This window comes from Henckelia pumila, chromosome 3, assembly GCF_033568475.1.
Source record: "Henckelia pumila isolate YLH828 chromosome 3, ASM3356847v2, whole genome shotgun sequence".
NCBI lineage: Eukaryota > Viridiplantae > Streptophyta > Magnoliopsida > Lamiales > Gesneriaceae > Henckelia > Henckelia pumila.
The window spans coordinates 135955659-135978961 of record NC_133122.1 but is presented as its reverse complement, the minus strand read 5'-3'; the positions used below and the strand labels follow the sequence as shown (position 1 = coordinate 135978961).

Sequence of the window (23303 nt, the reverse complement as noted above, 5' to 3'; positions counted from 1 at the left end):
ATGGGTCCAAGAGAGGACATCTACCCATGTGTCATGGAGTTTCTCTATCCAAGTCTATGTGTCCCAAGACTGATGAAGAGATAGAGAAAATGACACATGTACCATATGCGTCAGCCATAGGTAGTATCATGTATGGGATGATATCTACCAGACCGGATGTAGCATTTGCTCTGAGTGTCACGAGCAGATATCAAGCTAATCCCGGTCAAATGCATTGGAAAGCCGTGAAGGACATTCTTAAGTACTTACGAAGGACTAAGAATATGTTCATGGTATATGGAGGAAGAGAACTAAAATTGGAAGGCTATACCGACTCTAGCTTCCAAAGTGACGTGGATGACTCGAAGTCAACCTCTGGATTTGTGTTCATGCTCAATGGCGGTGCTGTCTCTTGGAAGAGTTCCAAGCAGGACAACACAGCGGATTCCACCACTGAAGCTGAATACATTGCAGCATCAGCTGCTGCTAAAGAGGCCGTTTGGATGAGGAATTTCGTCCAAGAGTTGGGCGTTATTCCTGAAGTTGTTGGTCCAGTCCCGGTGTACTGTGACAACACGGGTGCCGTTGCTCAGGCAAAGGAACCAAGGTCTCATCAAAGATCCAAACACGTACTGAGGAAATACCACATCATCCGGGAGATTGTGGAAAGAGGAGACATCACTGTCGAAAGAGTGGCCTCTGCAGACAATATCGCTGATCCACTTACTAAGCCCTTGCCAGGACCATTATTTGACAAACATCGCGAAGCAATGGGTCTACGTAGTATGACTAGTTGGCTATAGGGCAAGTGGGAGATTGAAAGAGTGGGTGCCCAGTGAGCCAACTTGTGGCTAAGGGCTTTGATGACTCTTTGTATAAACAATCTTTTGTTTAATATAATTTACACTTTTATTAATGGCAATGACTTTGTCTTTCTTCATATTGTGATATTGTGATATACTATTGTTGCTTTGATAAAGACCTTGAATATACTATAGTGTATGTAAGATGTGGTAGAACATGGAGATGTCTATCATGAAACACATCTTATAGTCACTGTATATTCTAAACTGTTCCTAGTCGATTGAGCCGTCCGATAATAAGGATAAGGATCGCTCTAGTTTGAGACTAGCATTTGCGATGCAGAGTACCACGTTTCATTGGTAAGGAACATAGAGATGTTCGAAGCATGCAAATGGATATTCATATGATGAATGATCGAACTACCCTATCCGGACTTTCCAAGTGGTTATCACTTATCGAGTGGATAAAGTCCGCGGTTTTGGTTGTACACCATTAGTCCTTACTACTTGAAACATCATTGAGACTCTATATGCTAGTACTGTGCTTTGACTCGTTTACCGACTCTATTGGGGTCATCAGGTGTCGGGATTGGGTACAGTTACAACACATATAGGAGTCGATGCTTTGTTGTCAAGGATTCACCACATACTTGCGAGTGTGGATATCCTATGCGATCTGAGGAGATATTAGTGTGACGAATCTCTGGCCAGAGTACATGATGTGATTTAAGAAATGGTTTCTTAGTAGCACATGCGATGTCACTATTTGATCTTCAAGATGCATTGCATAGTTATCGAATCTCGAGCGACTCTCGATATACCAATGGTTGTTGATTCGATCGGGATATATGGATGAAGGGACCGTACTGTACGCTAACCAAAATCTACTGGTTCTTGTAGGCACTATCAGTGATACCTAAGGAATCATGGGGCGATGTTTCTAGGCGCTCATACCATGATTCGATGGGCAAGTCGGAAATTGTTGTTCCGAGTCACAAGGAGTTGTGAGCCCACGGCTAGCTGTATCCCTGAACCATTGAGGGTCACACAGTGTAATGGATTTTTAATCCCCGTTGAGATAGTTAAATTTAAAGAGTTAAATTTAATGAACGAAGAAGTTGGACTTCTTATTTAAGAGTAGAGGAGTAAGATTTCCTAAAATGACATAGGGATGGCCATTTTTGGAAATCACTGAATTCGGATTCAGAAAAATTTATCTTGACTTTAAAAGGTGCAGAAATGGTTTCTGTGCACATTGGTGAAATCGGTTTATCAATCGGAGTCACGATGAATTTTATATTAATTTCTGAACATGCGGGCTTTGCTTGTCGGGCTTGAACTTATGACTAATGGGCCCTAAGCTGTTAGTGGCCTACATTATAAATAAGTTATTGCAGTACAGAAATTACACACAACAGGTCACAATTTTCGAAAACCCTAAGTATTTTTCTAAAAGGTGGCCGCCCCCCTCCCTCTCTCTGTCGGTAAAATCCAGCCTGTGATTTTGAATTACAGCCTGGTTTAACGGATCAAATTTGTTAATCTCTTCGTAGAAAACTTCTGATAGATTTTCTAGTGCAATCTATCAGAGGGATTAAATCTCTGTTCGTGGACCTGATTGAAGAACAGTTCGTCCATCAGTTCCAGGGATATACAACAAGAGCAGAGAAATTTGTTGGTGTCCAAAATCTCGATTCGAGATTAAAGGTAAAAATTTTATAATTATTATTTAATTTTTACACACACAATTTAATCGTAAGGTTGATACCCATTATGAAATCGTTCCATACAAAATTTTAAACTTCCGCTGCACCGGGTATCAATCATAATTGATCTGATCGCCGCGTTCTTCTACAATGACACAGAGATTTGAATCATAAAAAACTTTGCATAATTTCTTATCAAATTGCACATGCAAATTATCATCACAAAGTTGGCTTATTCTTATTAGATTTGCGGTTAATCCTTCAACATGAAGCACATTGCGAAGCTTAGGCAAACCAGCAACATTCAGAGTTTCCTTTCCAACAATGTTTCCCTTAGAACCTCCACCATAGGTTACTTTTCCACTTTTCTGTTCAACATAATCAGTGAGAAACTTTTTGGATCCTGTCATATGCCTTGAGCTACCGCTATCGAAGTACCATGCACCTGAAACATTAGTTCTCAAAGAAGTATAAATCATATGACATTGAATATCAGCTTTTGGTACCCCAAACCTTTCTTACATAAGATCTGCTTCTGGACATGTGATAAGTGCATTTTATGCGCTTCTATTGTTAGTATTGTACTTGACTCTTGTGTTTTATTGGTCGGTTTTATGCGCTTTTCTGTTGTTTTTGTTATATGAAGGAAACAAGGCGTGGGAATCGAGTTGATGGATATAAGTGCAAAAGAGGGAAGAAAAGATCAAGAATTGAAGGCTTAAGGAATTGAAGAAAAGGAGAAATTCGAGAGCGAGGAGCGCCCGCCCTGCTGAGTGGCGCGCCCGCGCGATGATCTAGAGGAATATGGAATTTTTGCGTGAGCATTGAGCGCCCGCTCTATACTAAGGCGCGCCCGCGCCATTGCTGAGAAGAAAATAGGAGAAAATGTGTAGACATTGAGCGCCCGCGCAGGAACAATGGGCGCGCGCGCCATTCTGAGGAATGAAAGAGCGTAGAGGTTGAGCGCGCGCACCACTATATGGAGCGCCCACGCCGTCGGTCGCACAGACTTATTTTTGGAAGAATTTTATGTTTTGGAAACTCTTGTTTTAATTCCTAAGCTTATCTTTGGACGATTTGTTACCAAGAAGGGGAGTTTTGATTGTCGAAGAGAGGGGAGGAAACGTAAAAAAAAAAAAGACTAGGTTTTTTCTAAGAATTCTAGAATTTCATCTCTTCTTATTATTTTTACTTTGTTCTTCATGAATTGTGTTGGCTAGTTTTTAATACTTTGTTAAGGAAGACGAAGCCCTTGATTAATTTATTCGAGAGATTCATGTTTTACAGATTTTGATTATTGTTGAGTATCAAGTATTATTCTGATTTATTTCATGATTGTATGTTTGATTATTAGATTGATCACCTGATAATTCTTATATATAATCTACTGCTAAATTAGAGTTTGAATCCGTAATTGTTCGAATTATCTAATTTACAAAGCAACTACAATTAATAATCGTCCGCTTGTGAGGTTAGGAATTGTAGGGATAATAATTGACTAGGCTAAATTCATCCGCTTGTGTATGAGTTGTCTAGATTTATCAGTTTTACTAGTTTGCATGCTATTGTGAGTTTAAATCTAATCGCTTGTATTGGGTTAATTCATTGATAAGGGTTATCTTAGAACGCTTGTGTCTAGTTAACTAAGATTTAGGTAAAACAGGAATTTAATTTCCAATGATGAATATTCTACGTGATTAAAGATTTTTAGATAACCGATGATCGAACGAATGAAATCAAGGGTGTAGTTGACCGAAACCAAGGCTTGTCTCTTATTGAATTTCCCCAATCTTTATTTAATTTTTGCATGCCAGTGAATTTTAGTTGTTTAAATTTCTTAGTAGTTAATTCGAACTTGAAAACCCCTTTTTATTTTAAAGAACATTTTTAAATTTCCCTTTCCTCGTGGGAACGATCCCTACTCACACTACTACATTAATTTGTTTATCTGATTGAGTCGGGTAATTTGGGCGTACGCGATAAGCGCTACCAAATTTTGGCGCCGTTGCCGGGGAACGGTGTTAATTTATTGTGTTCTTTTCCTTAATTGCTTTCTTTTTGTTTTATTCTGTTATTCTCATTCTGTTCTATTTTTTTTTCTTTGTTTCTAGCTTTTTCTTTAGTTCATGCTTTCAGGTGATTTTACTGAGGAAGACTTTCTCTACGATCCGGAAATTGAAAGAACCTTGCATAGACAAAGGAGAGAACGTCGTAGGCAACAACAAGAAGCCGCTGCTCGAGCTGCTTTTTCTGAAGAATAAGAGATGGCTGATAATGCGAACCTGAGCCTCTGAAAATTGGGCACTCCAGATTTGAATCAACAACCCTTATGCATTACTTTTCCCCCATTAGAAAATAATGCTACATTTGAATTAAAATCTGGATTAATTCACTTGTTGCCTTCTTTCCATGGTCTTGCAGGTGAAGATCCTAATAAGCATTTGATGGAGTTCCATGTAGTGTGTATTAGCATGAAGCCACATGGAGTAACAGAGGAGCAGATCCAGCTTCGAGCCTTTCCTTTCTCTTTGAAGAGTGCTGCTAAGGATTGGCTATACTACTTGCCCTCTGGATCGATTACAACCTGGACTGACATGAAAAGGATTTTTCTTGAAAAATATTTTCCAGCATCGAGAGCAGAAAACATCAGGAAAGAGATCTATGGGATCAAGCAGATGACGGGGGAATCACTTCACGAGTATTGGGAGCGGTTCAAAAAGCTATGCGCTAGTTGCTCGCAACATCAGATAAGTGAAAACCTCTAATTCAATATTTCTATGAAGGTTTGCTACCTCATGACAGGATTATGCTAGATGCTGCTAGTGGAGGAGTTTTTGTGGATAAAACTCCGGTGCAAGAAAGGAACTTAATAGAGAATATGGCTGCCAATTCTCAGCAATTTGGCACCAACAGAACTGATCATGCACCGAGGAGAAACAATGAGGTAAATGTCTCTTCCCTTGAACAACAATGAATTGAATTAACCACTCTTGTGCGTCAGATGGCTGTAGGGAATGGGCAGACTGCGAAGGCTTGTGGCATCTGCACTGCAATAGGACACGCCACTGATATGTGTCCTACACTTCAAGAGGAATCAATTGAGCAGGTAAACGCTACTGGAGGATTTCTTGGACCACCACAACGGAAGTATAATCCGTATTCCAACACGTACAATCCTGGTTGGAAGGATCATCCCAATTTTAGATACGGGAATCAGCAGGCAAATCAACATGTACCTCAGGCTCCACCGCCAAATCAAGCTTTTAGGCCACCCTTTCCACAGCAGCAGCAGAGACCTCAGATACCAACACCAGGTGAGTTTCTCAAAAATATAGTTAAGGAACTTGCAACTAATACTGCATCTTTTCAACAGGACACCCGAGCAAGTATCCAAAACTTAACTACTCAAATGGGACAGCTCGCTACAGCAATCAACAAGCTAGAAGCACAAAATTCCAACAGTCTGCCATCTCAAACTGTGGTAAATCCAAGAGAGAACGCCAGTGCAATAACTTTAAGAACTGGGAAGGAGTTGAAAATGAAGGAGAAGGAAGTTGAGGTTGAGCCCAAAGAGAAGCTACACGAAGAAGAGCAAAAGGTAAGTGAGGAAAAATCATCAAAGGATGATTCGCCAAGAGGTAAGTTTCCTCCTCTATCTGAATATAAGCCTGTTGCCCCTTTCCCCTTAGCTCTTAAGGACTCTAGGAAAGGTGAGGGAATTAAGGAGTTATATGAAACTTTTCGTAGATGTGAGGTTAACATTCCATTGCTAGATGCCATTAAGCAGGTACCTTGATACGCAAAGTTTTTGAAGGAATTGGGCACAGCTAAGAGGAAACAGACTTTGAAGGGATGTCAGAAAGTGGAGTTAGGTGAGAATGTATATGCAGTGATCCAAAGAAAATTACCCGCCAAATGCAAGGATCCAGGTATGTTCTCCATCCCATGCACTATAGGAAATATTAGACTTGAAAAGGCCATGTTAGATCTAGGAGCATCAATCAATGTCATGCCATACTCTATTTATGCATCCTTGAAACTTGGTCCACTGAATAAGACTGGCATTGTTATACAATTAGCTGATAGGTCTAATGCATATCCTAGATGCGTGGTGGAAGATGTGCTGGTGCAAGTAAATGAGTTAGTTTTTCCTGCAGACTTTTATGTGCTAGACATGGAAAATGGTAATCATAATAGTCCTATTTTATTAGGCAGACCGTTTTTGAAAACATCCATGACTAAAATTGATGTTCACAGTGGCACACTCACTATGGAATTTGATGGCGAGGTTGTGAAATTTAATATCTATGATGCTATGAAATTTCCTGATAGTGATGATTGTATATTTTCTGTTGATATTGTGGATTTCTTGGCCCAAGATGTTTTTGAGCATACAGGAAAAGATGAGCTAGAGGTGGCTATTACAGCACCCTCTATGAAAACGGAAGAAGGAATTAGATGCAGCCGCGAAGTGGATGAAATTGAGGATATTCTGAACAGTGCTCCTGAGCTACCACAGTTAGGTGATGTATCTTATTTGTCTTTACCGATCTCTAACACTCGGCGCCTTCCATCTGTTTTGCAGGCACCAGTGGTTGAGCTGAAAACGCTTCCAACCCACCTTAAGTATGTGTTCCTTGGAGAAGGAGAAACACTACATGTCATCATCTCCAGCAGCTTGGAAGCCGAGCAAGAAGAACAACTGGTCAATGTTCTAAAAGAGAATAAAACTGCTATTGGGTGGACCATAGCAGATATCAAGGAAATTAGCCCTTCCACATGCATGCATAGAATTCTGATGGAAGATGGTGCAAGTCCCTCACGGCAACCGCAGAGGAAGTTGAATCCACCTATGATGGAGGTGGTAAAAGCTGAAATTCTGAAGCTACTTGAAGTTGGGGTCATCTACCCGATTTCTGACAGTCAGTGGGTCAGTCCGGTACAGGTGGTACCCAAGAAAACTGGAATTACAGTGGTGAAAAATAAGGACGACGAATTGGTTCCAACCCGCATTCAAAATGGGTGGAGGGTTTGTATTGATTATAGGAAGCTTAATGCAGGAACCCGAAAGGACCACTTCCCTCTCCTCTTTATTGATCAAATGATTGAGAGGTTAGCATGTCATCCTTACTATTGTTTTCTTGATGGTTATTCTGGTTATTTTCATATTGCAATTGCACCAGAAGATCAGGAGAAAACGACATTCACATGCCCATTCGGAACTTTTGCATACCGCTGCATGCCCTTTGGACTATGCAATGCACCGGCTACTTTTCAACGGTGTATGGTTAGTATATTTTCTGATTTTGTAGAGCACATATTAGAAGTCTTCATGGATGATTTTACTGTCTATGGTGACTCATTTGAAGATTGTCTGTCTAATCTTGCTCTAGTTCTTAAGAGGTGTGTCGAAACCAACCTGGTTCTTAATTCTGAAAAATGTCATTTTATGGTTGGGCAAGGTATAGTGTTGGGTCATGTCGTCTCATCTAAGGGGATAGAGTTAGATAAAGCAAAAATTGATATTATTCAGTCTTTACCTTACCCCGTAAGTGTGCGGGAGGTGCACTCTTTTCTTGGCCATGCAGGTTTTTACAGGAGGTATATTCAGGATTTTGCCAAGATTGCATATCCTATGTGCAAACTGCTGCAGAAGGATGTGACGTTTGAATTCAATGAGTCATGCAAAACTACTTTTGATAAACTCAAGGGCTCATTGACTTCAGCGCCAATCATCCAACCACCGGATTGGACTAAGCCATTTGAAATCATGTGTGACGCCAGTGATTATGCCATAGGAGCGGTATTGGAACAAAAAGTTGGGAAAACATCGCACGCTATTTACTACGCTTCGCGCATTCTGAACGATGCCCAATGAAACTACTCCACTACAGAAAAGGAGCTTTTAGCAGTAGTTTTTGCTTTAGAAAAATTTCGTTCATATTTACTTGGTGCTAAAGTTATTGTCTATTCTGATCATGCAGCTCTTCGTTTTCTAATGGCGAAGAAGGAGGCAAAGCCGAGGCTAATAAGATGGATACTACTGCTGAGCGAATTTGATGTGGAGATTAAGGATAAGAGAGGAACTGAAAATCGTGTGGCTGACCACTTGAGTCGGCTAGTTCACGTTGAAGAAGAGCTGAAGTTGCGAGAAGAATTTCCCGATGAGCAGTTATTCTCAGTCAGCACGGAATTACCATGGTACGCAAATATTGTGAATTATTTAGTTACTAATGGATTTCCGTCTGAATTCTCTAAGGCACAAAAATATAAGGTCCGAAGTGATGCTAAATATTATGTGTGGGATGATCTATACTTGTGGAATCACTGCACTGATCAAGTCATACGACGATGTGTATCTGCAAGCGAGGTAATCCCAATTCTCACATTTTGTCACTCATATGCTTATGGTGGCCATTTTGGAGCAAAAAGAACTGCTAGGAAGATATTGGACTGTGGATTTTTTTGGCCATCCATATTTCGAGACGCTTACATGTTTTGTAAGTCATGTGCTCAATGCCAAAAGACAGGTAATATATCCCAGCGTAAGGAGATGCCTCAACAACCCATTTTAATATGTGAAATCTTTGATGTATGGGGTATCGACTTCATGGGTCCTTTTCCTAGTTCGTACGGATTTATTTATATATTACTTGCTGTGGATTATGTCTCGAAATGGGTGGAAGCCAAGGCCACCCGTACTGACGATTCGAAAGTGGTTGCAGATTTCATTCAACACAATATTTTTTCTAGGTTTGGAATCCCAAGAGCCCTCATTAGTGATAGAGGAACGCACTTCTACAACCGGACTGTGGCTAGTTTATTGAAGAGATATCATGTGATACACAAACTCTCCACTGTGTATCACCCGCAATCGAATGGCCAAACTGAGGTCTCAAATCGAGAAATCAAATCCGTTTTGGAGAAGACAGTGAATCCTACTAGAAAAGACTGGAGTTTGCGCTTGGATGATGCACTGTGGGCATATAGAACCGCGTTCAAGACACCGATTGGGATGTCCCTATATCGGTTGATTTTTGGGAAACCATGCCATCTGCCTGTCAAATTGGAGCATTGAGCCTACTGGGCTATTAAAAATTTCAACATGCGGATGGATGAGAGTGGAGCGCACAGGAAACTGCAGTTGCAAGAATTAGAAGAGATACGCAATGATGCATATGCGAGCTCAAAAATTTATAAGGAAAAGACAAAGGCTTTCCACGACAAGATGATTTCTAGAAGGGTCTTTGAAGCCGGTCAAAAATTTTTGTTATATCACTCACGACTTCGATTATTCCCAGGTAAGTTGCATTCTAGATGGATTGGCCCGTTTGTTATCACTAATGTTTTTCCTCATGGTGCAGTAGAGATAAAGAGCTTGGAAACGTCGAAAATATTCAAGGTGAATGGCCAACGCCTGAAGCATTACTTTGAAGGGGTCCAAGCGAATGAGGAAGAGGATGCGCATGATCTCACACTCGATGATCTGCCACAGATTGATTAACTCACAGCATCCAGTCGGGCTGACGACTATAAACCAAGCGCTTTTGGGAGGCAACCCAAATTTTTATTCTTTTTCTCGTCTTTACACCTCTGTTTCATTCATTCCTTTTGTCATTTTATCTTAGTTTTTACTTTATTAATTTTGCGTAACTTAAGAGCTGATATGGTTTTACTTTTCCACAGGTTTTGTCGCAAAAAAATTGGACAATTCGAAGCCATAGAGCGCGCGCCCCATTATATTGCGCGGCCGCACCACCTCTGTATCAGAAGATTTATATTTTTGCGTAGGCCAAGAGCGCGCGCCCCACTCTAACGCGCGCCCGCGCAGCTTTAAAGTCAGGAAATTTTATTTTTGCGTAGCCCAAGAGCGCGCGCCCCACAACATTGAGCGCCCGCGCAATCCCTGGGCACCCAGTCTTGCAAATGCAAAGCACATGAGCGCGCGCCCCACTTTCATGCGCGCCCGCGCGATCTGCCATCTCGAGAGATAAATTGTGCGAAGCTTATGCGCGCGCGCCCCACAACATTAAGCGCGCGCGCGACGGGATATATAATACACTTTTTCGAGTTTGTTGTCTCACTTTCTCTCCCAAATCTTGCAAACTTCTCTAAATCCCTAAATCCCTAATCTCACGAGATCGATTTCATTCATCAAATCCCTTCTTTGGAGCAATTTGTCTACTACAATCTCCCAAATCCTTTCCCCAATTTCTCTCAACCCATCGAAGAAGCGTGGATTTTGGTCGGATTGCTCACATTGTTAGTAGGAGTTGTTTGGAGCTTTTCAAGTCGGACATCGAGTTCGTTCTTATATTGGGTAAGTGTTGGTTTTCCTCTTTGGGTTTGAAGCTTTCCTTCAAGCCGATATTCATATTGTGAAATTGTGAAGTGAATTTTGTTGAAGTTTGGGGGGGGCATATTATTTCTGCATTGGTTGTTTGGTGATTGTGGTGGAGTCGTGCCGTGGGTGTATTGTTGAAGCTAGAGGGAAGAAGGGTGTGGTATTGTGGTTTTTGTGAATTTTCAGAAGTGCACACCACGTGTTTGTTATATGGCGCCCACGAAGAAAACTAAGTTTGGGGCCTCTTCTTCTTCTACTCCCGCCCCTTCCGCAGATAGTAAGCGTTTCTGGAACGCCCAGGCGGCTGCAATTTATCAAGAATGGCTTGGGAAAAATATCCTTGCCGAACGAGGATTCGACGCATCTATTGGTTTTGACCCTAGTACTCATATGACGAGTGTTGGTCGGGAAATTGTTGCCCGACAATGGCAGGTGTTTGCAAAGCAACCTCAGGACGCAGTTGTTCCTTTGGTTAGAGAGTTCTACGCCAATCTCAAGGTGAAACATGTTCAGTTAAAGGTACTCGTGCGTGGGAAAATGGTTCCATTCGACTCCCACACCATTGATACTCTCTTTAAGATTCCTCCAGTGTATCACGACGAATATCAAGAATTCAAAAACAGTGACATTGATTACGACGCTGTTATTCGTCGCATCTGTCGACCGGGGGCTGAGTGGCGCTATGGGCGAGATGGTATGCCATCCAAGTTAAAGAAGACTGAGCTGCAATATGAGGTCAATCTATGGTATAATTTTATTTGTGCTCGTCTGAAGCCGACCGACCATGAGCACGAGGTTACACAGGATCGCGCTTTATTGCTCTATTGCATTGTGGAGGGGAAGTCCATTGATTTGGGACTCATTTGTCAAGAGACTATTCTGCACGTAGTAGGAGGCAAGACGAGTGGTGGTCTTGCATTTCCTGTCATTATTTCTGATCTTTGTGAGGAGGTCGGGGTGGAATGGAGACCCACGGAGGAGATTTTGAAGCCCATCACCGCCATTGCATTTGACTGTCACACCCGCTTGATACCTCCAACGGTGCAGCGAGCGAGAGACGAGAGAGCTGCAGGACGTCGAGCACAGGCACCCCAGCATCAGTCGGATCCTTCTATGACTGATCGATTGGCTAGACTCGAGGAGGAGGTGCGCCTATCACGATAGGAGCAGCAGCAGTAGAGAGAGGAGATTCGCACTATGCAGCAGACGTCTGGAATCTTTATGAATTACATGATGGACCTCTCTGCAGCTGTTCTCCCACACTACTTTCCTGATGATTCCAGCTTCCTGCCCCCGCGACCACAGTGGCCTCTGATGTTTGGCCCGACTGACCCTCCTGCTGATCCACATCCTGACGGTGATGGTGGTGACCACTGACGGTCATCACCCGAGGTACATGTCCTAGTTCTGTTCTTTTATACTGTCATATCATTGAGGACAATGTATGTACCTAAGTTTGGGGGGAGTTCCGTAGGATGCTAGGTGTTGCTTTGTTTTACTTTGTTTAATTAAGCATTAGTTGTGTTTGTGTGTCCATGTTTAGTTTGTTAATTTATTGATTAGTGGTTTTTGTGTGAGTTGTATGAGTTGCAGCACTTTTGAGAACAATGGTAAGATAACCAATGTTTAGTTTTTTTTAATTGGGAAATTGAGTCCTTGAATGTCTGCCTCCTGACAAACAAATTTTTTTTGAAACTTTGACCAAGTTGACTTGAAACTCTTATATACTCTGTGAATTTCGTTTGACCCTGAATTTGAAACGGACAGAAATAGAAAGGATTGAGGCGTTGTTGGATCAATTGGGCCTTTACTTATTTATTCATGCATTGTCCATAGTTGCCCTTTGAGCTGTCACATATACATGAGCACAAGAGGTGCATTTGCTGAGTTTTTGTTGTGCAAAATCACTGTTTACTGTTGGTGATTTCTTCTTTTTCTGCACTGGTCAAATTCATATGAGTTAATTGTGGAGAGAGATTAATCTAGAACTAGCTTGAACATCCCTCGAGGTGCAATACTGGTACATTGTGACTTAGGAATGAGATAGGCAATTTTTCTAATTTGATTGAGCCTTTCAAGCCACCCTGAATACATTATGTCCCTAGTACCCCTTTTGAGCTAATTGAAAACGAATGGCATGCATGAAAACGTGTGATAAAACACCATTCGGTATTATTCCAAGGTCCTACAATTACTACCTGCAGCTTAAACACTATTTCCTATCTTTAGGGAGTAATTGCATGTTTGATTTTTATACTCTTGATTTGAATACTTAAAATGGATAGTGTGTTGAGAATTGCAATGAAAAATCGACAGAAGTGTAGTAATTTTAAAAAAGAAAAAAAAAAAGAGAAAAAAAAACGGGATGAAAATTCAAAGGAAAAAAAATGGAGTTGAAAATAATGAAAAAGTTGTCGTGTGAATGAAGAGGAGTGGATTTAAGAGATAAAATCATATTTTACTCCCTTTTTGAATTCTTGCCTTCGTTTGTAGCCATAAGCCCAGCTGTACATTATAAGCCGAATAAGACCTATGGACCAAGTCACAGTCGCCTAATATACTAGTGGAGAGGGGTTGTGAGAGTTTAGCCTATGGATTGTCGATTGACATTTTTTATGAATATGCATTTTGATCAAAACATGCACACACTTTCTTCTTTCTTGAGCTAATTTGATTGAATGTCTTGTGTGTTGATCCCGAGTTTCCTTAAAAGTCCTCATGATCTATAGATGTTTGCGTTGAGTTTGGGGGAGAATGTTGTGAACGTGAGTTGCGGAGTCTAAAATCCTATAAGGTTGAGTTATGTTTCTTGCTTAAACAATTTTTCAATGTTAGGAGGATGTGATGTGATTGGATTTAAAAAAATTTTATTTCATTGCTGAGGTTATTGATACACGATAATTCTTGATGATGTTGTGGTGTTGTGTAAGTTTCTTTTTAGACGGTTGGTTTTGTTCGGGACAAACAAGAGTTTAAGTTTGGGGGAATTTGATAAGTGCATTTTATGCGCTTCTATTGTTAGTATTGTGCTTGACTCTTGTGTTTTATTGGTCGGTTTTATGCGCTTTTCTGTTGTTTTTGTTATATGAAGGAAACAAGGCGTGGGAATCGAGTTGATGGATATAAGTGCAAAAGAGGGAAGAAAAGATCAAGAATTGAAGGCTTAAGGAATTGAAGAAAAGGAGAAATTCGAGAGCGAGGAGCGCCCGCCCTGCTGAGTGGCGCGCCCGCGTGATGATCTAGGGGAATATGGAATTTTTGCGTGAGCATTGAGCGCCCGCTCTATAATAAGGCGCGCCCGCGCCATTGCTGAGAAGAAAAGAGGAGAAAATGCGTAGACATTGAGCGCCCGTGCAGGAACAATGGGCGCGTGCGCCATTCTGAGGAATGAAAGAGCGTAGAGGTTGAGCGCGCGCGCCACTATATGGAGCGCCCGCGCCGTTGGTCGCACAGACTTATTTTTGGAAGAATTTTATGTTTTGGAAACTCTTGTTTTAATTCCTAGGCTTATCTTTGGACGATTTGTTACCAAGAAGGGGAGTTTTGATTGTCGAAGAGAGGGGAGGAAACGTAAAAAAAAGAGACTAGGTTTTTTCTAAGAATTCTAGAATTCCATCTCTTCTTATTATTTTTACTTTGTTCTTCATGAATTGTGTTGGCTAGTTTTTAATACTTGGTTAAGGAAGACGAAGCCCTTGATTAATTTATTCGAGAGATTCATGTTTTCAGATTTTGATTATTGTTGAGTATCAAGTATTATTCTGATTTATTTCATGATTGTATGTTTGATTATTAGATTGATCACCTGATAATTCTTATATATAATCTACTGCTAAATTAGAGTTTGAATCCGTAATTGTTCGAATTATCTAATTTGCGAAGCAACTACTTGTAAGGTTAGGAATTGTAGGGATAATAATTGACTAGGCTAAATTCATCCGCTTGTGTATGAGTTGTCTAGATTTATCAGTTTTACTAGTTTGCATGCTATCGTGAGTTTAAATCTAATCACTTGTATTGGGTTAATTCATTGATAAGGGTTATCTTAGAACGCTTGTGTCTAATTAACTAAGATTTAGGTAAAACAGGAATTTATTTTCCAATGATGAATATTCTACGTGATTAAAGATTTTTAGATAATCGATGATCGAACGAATGAAATCAAGGGTGTAGTTGACCGAAACCAAGGCTTGTCTCTTATTGAATTTCCCCAATCTTTATTTAATTTTTGCATGCCAGTGAATTTTAGTTGTTTAAATTTCTTAGTAGTTAATCCGAACTTGAAAACCCCCTTTTTATTTTTAAGAACATTTTTAAATTTCCCTTTCCTCGTGGGAACGATCCCTACTCACACTACTACATTAATTTGTTTATCTGATTGAGTCAGGTAATTTGGGCGTACGCGATAAGCGCTACCAACATGTTGTGGGGAGGTGTTGGCAACACCTTCGATGCAGATCTATATCTGTAATCTTCCTGCAGCTTAAAACAGTATGGTTTGATGTGACCAGGTCTATGACAGTAGTGACAAATGTACTTTCGTTTCCTTCTAAACATTGAAGGAGCAGCAGGCTGTGGCTTTGGTTTTGGAGGATCAATTGGTAAGGCCTTTTTGCTTGAGCTTTCTGTACTGCTACTTTCTTTGACAAACACAGGGCCTTTCGAACTTTCACCAACCTCAAATATGCTGTTTTCAAAACCTAAACCAGTCGTACCATCTCTTTCCATCATGAGTAACGAATCAAGCTTGGAAGTGCTTGAATTAAACTTGGCCAAGGTAGAATTTGCTTTTCCGAGTTCTTTCTTCACTTGGCTTAATTCCATGTCTTTCTTACTCAGCATGACTTCCAGTCTTGACACATCAGCCTTTAGATCAAAATTTTCCTTTGAAAGAATATTATTCATCTTATTTCTTTCAACCCAATTAGTATGTAACTCTTCAAACATCATCCGGGCTTCTTCCATGGACATTGTATATTCACCTGGATCATTATCACACATATTATCAGTAATGGAAGAATTCAAACAAACTGACCTTTGGGAGATGTTGTGGCCAAGTGTGGCAACACCTGCGGCAACACCTAAAGGATTGACTTGAAACTTTTTCTTGCTCTCCAATAGAGCAGATAAGGCAGTATGGCTTTCTTTATCTTCCTGTTCTTCTTCTTCGGACTCTTCATTAATCAAAGACGTGTTCATCCCTTTTCTAAGCGTGTTGGCACACTCACTTTCATAGTGTCCAAAGCCTTGACAAGCGTGACATTGAACAGTGTCCAACTTCTTTGAGACAAACTTTTTCTTTCCTTACAACATCAGTCGAGGCTTAGGAATATCAACAAGTTTCCTTGGTGATTGTTCTGGTCCAGTAATCCTTAAAGGCTTGTTAGGGAACATTAGAGCCTTGAGTTTTTGATCCGCCTTTCTTGACTCTTTCATCTTCTTCAGATAATCATTGAATTTCTTAGTCATGATAGAGATCGAATCATCTTCAAAGTCAGATTGATGAACTTCTTGATGAAATTGAACATACTCCTCGTATGAGGGTTTCGAGGCTTGAAGGGCTATAGATTTTCCTTTATCCTTCTCTTGTTCTGAATTGTTCATCTCAAAAACTTGAAGAATGCTAATGATTTCAGTAATCTTCATCTTTGAAGTGTCTTTTATTTCTTCAAGCGCCCAAATCTTCCCATTGAATCTTTTAGGCAAGGATCGAAGCACCTTGTTCACCATAGTTTCACTAGCAATAGGTCCTCCAAGAGCATGCGCCTCTGTAGCTATTTCCCTAAGTTTCTTATCATAATCAGCAATACTTTCATTCTCATCCATCCTGATATTCTAAAATCTTGCGTTTAACAATCTCAATCTTGTTCTTCTCACGCTATCAGTTCCTTCACAGTGTTCTTGAAGAGCATTCCATGCATCCTTAGCAATAGTGCAGTCAGCTATGATTCCATACATCCTCATATCCACAGTTGCAAAAATTGCATTGAGTTCTTTAGCATTGTAGCTTGAACTTTGTGTTTCCTCAGCAGTCCAAGTTTCTTCTTGCTTGATGATGTAGTCTCCATCTTTATCTAGCGTCTTTGGAGGAGTCCAACCAGTCAGAATACTTTGCCAAACACGAACATCCATAGCCTTAATAGTATATCGCATCATATTCTTCCATAGTGCGTAATTCGTGCCATCAAGGACCGGAGGTTTCAAAAACGAGTTCGCAACAGACAATGAGTCCATCTTATTCCCTGTAATAAAATAAACAAACCAAGATCAGTTCTTAGTATATCAAGAATATGGCTCTGATGCCACTTGTAAAGGAATTGGGGTTGCACATAAACAGTTTGAGGTGTTGTCACAAGGTGTTGACAACATCTACAATAACACCTAAAGTAATTTGCAGCGGAATATAATTTAAGCGTGAATAAAATAAATAAGCAACCAAATAAATAGACTCAAATGAATTAAGCAAGAGTATAAAATACTCTTGCAGCGCCTGAGGGCAAAACTTCACTAGAAAATATATCAAAGAGTTTTACAAACCCTAAAACTAGTGATTATTGTAAAAATCAATTTCTCAAAACAAGTGAGAAAATAAAGAGTAAAAGTTCTCCTAAAACATTCTATATGAAATAGAATAAATAAAACGAGATAAGGAGAAAAAAATGTTGAAGCCAAAATCACACGAGTAGCACACTTCTCGATCACCGATCTTCGAGTGTTCTTCAAGGCTTCAAGTAACAACGACCGATGCAAGATTTTTTTTTCATTCTACAGCTCTTTCTCAACTTATATAAACTCACACGGTCTCTCTATGTATCCGTCTTTCAATTGATTTGTCTTTCTCCAATATATAGACTAGAATCCTTCCTTCAACATGTTTCCTTGTAGACGTAGGATTCTCTAGATTTGTTCATATCGAATCTAAACAACATGAAAACAATATATTAGATAAGATATTATAATAAGCTTATCAAAATCTCAAATCAAGTTATTCAAGAAAATAAATAACTTCATGTCCAAAAAAGACAAAAGATGTTTAAATAAAATCTTTTCAAAATAGGATGATTTTAAGGAATAAAATATTCATTTCAAGTTCATATAATTGAATTGACTAAAAATAAAAACAATGAAAGGGTAAAATTGCCAATTTTTAGTATAAAATTAAAAATGAAGTGTATTTAACAAAATGTGAAGTGTAAATAACACTCTCGGAAGAATTAGTATTATTAAGAACTTAGAGAATTACAATTTTCATTCAAAACATTATTGATGAAATCTGGAGGAGAAGTCCAAATCGTGGGATGAGCATGGAAATAAGACTTCCTATCAAGATTGTGAACAACCTTATTTGCTTGTCTACGAGTAAAACAGACTCTGAACCATGGTTTTTGGCGAAGTAATTCACGTCATGCAAAGATAATTAATCAAAATTCTGAATCTTCTCTTTGAGAGGACTAAAAGACCTCCTTTTTTTTTTTTTAGTCCTCTCTCTTTTATATTAACTAATTTACAAGAATATGGCCCTTGCCCCTTGGAGCACGTATAGGTGCATAATTAATAATCACATTTACATCATGTCACAATTATATAATCAAATATAGTTGTTTAATTCTGACTTTAAAGACACACCTAATTACAAAGAAAAATATACAAAACGATATCAATTAACAAAATCTTCAAATGCGATTTTTTTTAATCGATTTTAAATAAATGTAGATGAAGAAGCAAAGTTAAGATAATTTTCGGTATTTTATATTATATATATATATATATGAAGTAATATGATACTAAGAAACTTATAAGAAAAACTATATAATAAATTTTCTAGAATAGATGCATCCCCAAGGGCGAAGATCAAGCAACACTGTCACGTACATGATACATCTACAGGATAACAGAATAATGCATAATTCTAATCATTCGTAGAATTTGAGGAAAATACAGGACATAAAACAAAAATATACGAAAAGTAGCTTAACGTAGCCGATATTATATACTTTACGAGCCAAATGACGTCAAAGCATATGAAAATTGGCTGCCAATTAAGACTCGAAATCAAAATGGATCGCATAAAATTACAAAAGGCCAGAAAGTTTAATTTAATGCAATAAACAAACATTAAAAAATTAAATTAAAAAATCTAAAAGAACTGTCACTAAAATCACAAAACTCCAACCAACCATGAAAATAAATAGCACAAGCTTAGAGTAGTACTCCAAGAACTTCACCACTAGTGTTCAAGAGGGCGAAAATAGCCTTTTAATGGCAATTTTCTGCTCTGAAGTCAACCTACTAGGAAACTTAATGTTGAATTTGATTCTCAGGTTTCCCTTTTTGCCAGGTTCTTTCGGGATCGGCATCCCTTCCCCTCTAACAATTTCTTCGTACGTGGGGCTAATGATGCTGTTAATCGGTATTGTCAGATTCCGACCATCAAGGGTCGTCACTTGTGCGGTGTAGCCAGTCAGAGCTTCCACCAAAGAAATCTTCTGACTGGTGATTAGGTCGTTTCCATCTCTCTTAAATACGTTATGAGGCTTTTCATCGATGATGAAGACTAGGTCTGAGGGTATGACACCTCGTTGTTCGTTTCCTTTTTCCGGAAAAGTGATCTTTGTTCCTTTTTTCCACCCGGGCTTGATTGCGATGGTGAGAATTTCCTCCACGGTGGCCGGTCTCCTGCAAACGTAAAATTGATCGAACATGACAAGCTATGAGCAGAGTTACTCAATGCTAGTTACCACTGTTTCTTACATTGGCTACACTATCTATACATTCTGATCTGGAGCATGTACCAGGAGATGTATATAGATCAAATCAGATCTAGAAAATAACATTAACTTTAGGCCATACCGAGTTTGAAAGACAAAAGACTTGTAAAAGAGTGGCATTGATCACCAAGTTCAACGCAATTACGCAACAAAACTTTTACGACTTTCTTTTAGAGAACTATTTCTATGTAGAGACCATAATGATCAATATCGCCAAATATAAATTATGAACATGAAATTGATATTTGGACAACAATTGCTCGTAGGTCTGCACCAATTCTCAAGCACATCATCTGGCCGATAACGAACTGCTTGCCTCCTAAAGAGTAAAGCCACACAAAACAAAACCATTTTTGGGAAGTTTGTTTCCCAAATGCGTAGATGTTTATGAAGGTGAATTTAGGGAATTTATGAGCTTGTTTTGCCACAATATCTGTACCAAATAATCTTATTAAGAATAAGGACACTAGAGCACGCAATATAGAAATAAAGATTCCAAAATCTATTTTTTCTGGGCTTTTAACAAAACTAGGAATGAAACCGAGGAACAAAGAATTCGTAAAAACTTGAAATCACATTTTTGCATATGTAAAGTACTATCACAAAAAAAAAAATGGGTTTATTAAAAAAAATATATGAGGGGATCAACTCCCTTGCTGACCGCCACTCAGCTGCGCTACTGCTTTTGTTTCTTCCCGGCCAAGAACTTCGCCATTTAGAAGCACATTTGATTCCCTCTTGGGGCAACACCAAGTCACCAACATGTCCTAGATACAAGGTATGGTACATAATGGTGCAATATCTTCTTTTCTCGACGAATACACAGAACTGATAAACAAACCATTCGAAGTTTGAAGCCTGATTTGCATTTGTAAAAGGAATATTTACTTTACATATGCAAAGTATCTTACTTAAATACCACCACACATTTTTACCTAAAAGAAACAAAAGTTTCTAAAATTACCGGTGTTCTAAAATGCGGCTGACGAGCGGCCACCCGCGCTGCCTAGCACCTAGGGGATTTTTTTTAAAGCTAAATCTTTAAAATATCCTTGTTCATCTCCGTATTTCTCCAGCACTTCCTATGTATTGGATTCAAACTCAAATCCATGACATCTTACTCGTCCGATACAAATACATTTCGAGAAGTTCTATTATATAATCGGAAAGATGCGATATACAGTTAATCTAATATATCAATCCGTCCACGAGGCCTTATGCGGATTACGAGTCGCCTAGGCGGACTGCTATCCCTTTAGGGGCCGATTAATGCTGCATCGCCCAAAGGCGTCGCCTTTGCAAAAATCGGGGCGATGGGTGACAGCTTAGCACCTAGGTGTCGTCTTTTAGAACACTGAAATTTACAACCAAACAAAAAGTGGACGTTGCCTCACTCGCTTCCCCCGGTTGAAATGCTAACGGTGACATCTCTTATGCAACCAAAACTGGTCCCTTCTCAAACACAAATCTACTAACCAATTCAAATACCTCAGACACACAAACAAATCTGTAAGAACAAATTCACAGCTAATCCAATCGAATCCAATTCGATTAAACTCTAACAAGAACAGAATAGCTGACAAAGCGGTGAAATAACATAAAAAAGGTGAAGACTTTACCTATTGTCCATAATATCCCTCGAAATCTTCATCTTCTTACTAGTCCCCTTATACAAATCCTCCAAACTACAAGGTAACATCCTTTCAATGGCGGCGGCCTTCCGCGTAGCACCGGCCGAGCTCCCTTCACCACCTGCTGCAGCAGCCTTTTTGTAAGCAAACATATCGTCCCTAAACATATTGCTAGGAAAACCCGACCCACCAACCCTAGAGCCACCGCCTGTATCCCCCATCCCACCAAACGGGCTTGCAAATCCAAAAATCTCCGAAAATATATCCTCCGCTCTACGTGGGTTAAAATGGAACGAGTTTGCCCCTCCCCCGTCCATCCCGCCGGGAAACCCACCCGCACCACCGGCACCCGGCGGAGGCATCTGTCCCTTTAACCCTTCCTCCCCGTACTGATCGTAAACAGCCCTTTTATTCTGATCGCTCAACACCTACATCAATCAAACAAACCACTCGAATTACCATCCAATAAACAAACAAAAAAACGGCATGACAAGAATCAATCAAACAAAGCACTCGAATTACCATCCAATAAACAAACAAAAAAACGGCATGACAAGAAAAGGGCAGAGTTCAATTACATCGTAGGCCTCAGAAACTTGCTTGAATTTGGATTCCGCATCCTTCTTGTTGTTAGGGTTCTTGTCGGGATGCCACTTCATGGCGAGTTTCCGGTAGGCCTTCTTCAACTCCTCGTCATTGGCGGAGCGGTCCACCTGAAGAATCTTGTAGTAGTCCACACCCATGCCTACTCCCTCGAAGAATCAACGTACCCAATTCTCCAAAATTTCACTTGATTTTCTTCTTCTCAGCCCGAAAAGTGGAAGTTTTTCTGTGGACGGAACACGAGACTCTACTGCAGCACGTCTACAGATGCCGATGGGTTTATGAAAGAATCGAGGATAGCAACACTATTGGGTCAACATCTGATCTAGGCCACCAAAAAATTGGAAAACTCTCAAATTCACTAATGGGTTTTGCGTATAGTCTCAAATTTTTATGTACTTCTAGGCCCAATTCACATGTCATCTCCCTCGACTACACGGCATTTACATGCGGTAAGAATTCATTTTCATACTCGATGTTTGGAAGTTGCGATGAAAATAAACAAGCTATTCGTGAATTATTCCAATTTGGATAAAAACTTGTTTTAACTTGTTTAATGAAATTTGTTAACATAAGTGAATCAACCAAACTCAAACTTTAAGGTATTCGGCTCTTTGACTCATGAACAAGTTTGTTTTTAAATTGGTGAGTCAACTCTATATGAAAACATAATATACCTCGTATTTGAATTATAAAATTTAATTTCATCCTCGTTTGAAAGTAATGTCAAATTCATTTTTGATATTTCTAATTACTTCAATATCATCTGTCGGTCACTTTTTTTTATGACAATTAGTTGTCTTTATATATATATATATATATATATATATATATATATACTAGTCGTGTTTATATTTTTGTTTCAACTTAATTTAAATTTGAAAATAAAATGAAGGCAAATAAATGGAGAAAATCATGGACAAATAAAGTTTAAAATAAAGATAGAGATTTTGTTCTCTTTTTTTGTTTTTTGAACAGTATTTTAGATATTTCTTCTTGGATTTCACCAAATAATTTAAGTCGTGTGTACCATAATTACTAATATGCATACACATGACCACCTAATTAAAGTAGACAGCCATACTGGTGAAGCCTAAATGTTCATTACAATCTATACATAAAATACATTAATAAGGTCAAAAAATTTAGAGTAACTAACAATGTCAAAAAAAAAATTTAGAGTACTTACATTTTGTATTTTATCAATAATTAGAACATCTTATCTTTTTTAAAATTTTTTTTTTTTTTGAAATTACTTAAAATTATTTTATTTTTATCTAAATTTTTTAATGTTTAACTCATCATATTATCTAAACATAACACGAAAAGTAATTAACATAAAAAGTATATATATAAGCACACGTTTATGTAAAAGGCACTAGTATTTTTTATTTATTTATTAAGAGTGCCTCTGCTATTTAAAAATTCAAATTATGAATAAAAATATCTATTAATTATAATTTTAAATA

General features: G+C 39.0%; 2 protein-coding genes across 3 annotated transcripts; one reads left to right on the top strand and one right to left on the bottom strand.

Moving 5' to 3' along the window:
• Positions 1–5082: 5082 nt before the first annotated feature.
• Positions 5083–9992, top strand: LOC140889560 (uncharacterized). Its single transcript, XM_073297273.1, has 10 exons — positions 5083–5186; positions 5291–5432; positions 5490–5708; positions 5907–6126; positions 6316–6417; positions 6886–7352; positions 7882–7891; positions 7951–8291; positions 8562–9018; positions 9790–9992. Exons 1-10 carry the CDS (start codon positions 5083–5085, stop codon positions 9990–9992), a joined length of 2265 nt encoding a protein of 754 aa, XP_073153374.1.
• An 8886-nt stretch (positions 9993–18878) lies between these two features.
• LOC140886682 (uncharacterized) lies at positions 18879–22201 on the bottom strand. Of its 2 annotated transcripts, none has more exons than XM_073293398.1 (3): positions 21810–22200; positions 21220–21659; positions 18879–19508 (listed from the first exon to the last, which is right to left on the bottom strand). In XM_073293398.1, exons 1-3 carry the CDS (start codon positions 21972–21974, stop codon positions 19067–19069), a joined length of 1047 nt encoding a protein of 348 aa, XP_073149499.1. In that variant the 5' UTR covers positions 21975–22200; the 3' UTR covers positions 18879–19066. The 2 variants fall into 2 exon arrangements, with proteins under 2 accessions (XP_073149499.1, XP_073149500.1); XM_073293399.1 differs by lacking the exon at positions 18879–19508 and adding an exon at positions 19516–20428 and having other exon boundaries at positions 21810–22201.
• Between the last annotated feature and the right edge of the window lie 1102 nt (positions 22202–23303).

Bases quoted from the DNA above. Each gene is read 5' to 3' on its own strand.
- LOC140889560 (XM_073297273.1), top strand. From the start codon at position 5,083: ATGAAAAGGATTTTTCTTGAAAAATATTTTCCAGCATCGAGAGCAGAA. The intron at 5,187-5,290 runs GTATTGGGAGCG...ACCTCATGACAG, and splicing joins ACGGGGGAATCACTTCACGA to GATTATGCTAGATGCTGCTA. The intron at 8,292-8,561 runs GTATTGGAACAA...GTGGAGATTAAG, and splicing joins GTGATTATGCCATAGGAGCG to GATAAGAGAGGAACTGAAAA.
- LOC140886682 (XM_073293398.1), bottom strand. From the start codon at position 21,974: ATGGGTGTGGACTACTACAAGATTCTTCAGGTGGACCGCTCCGCCAAT. The intron at 21,660-21,809 runs GTAATTGAACTC...TGATTGATGTAG, and splicing joins AAGTTTCTGAGGCCTACGAT to GTGTTGAGCGATCAGAATAA. The intron at 19,509-21,219 runs GTAAAGTCTTCA...TTACGTTTGCAG, and splicing joins AGGGATATTATGGACAATAG to GAGACCGGCCACCGTGGAGG.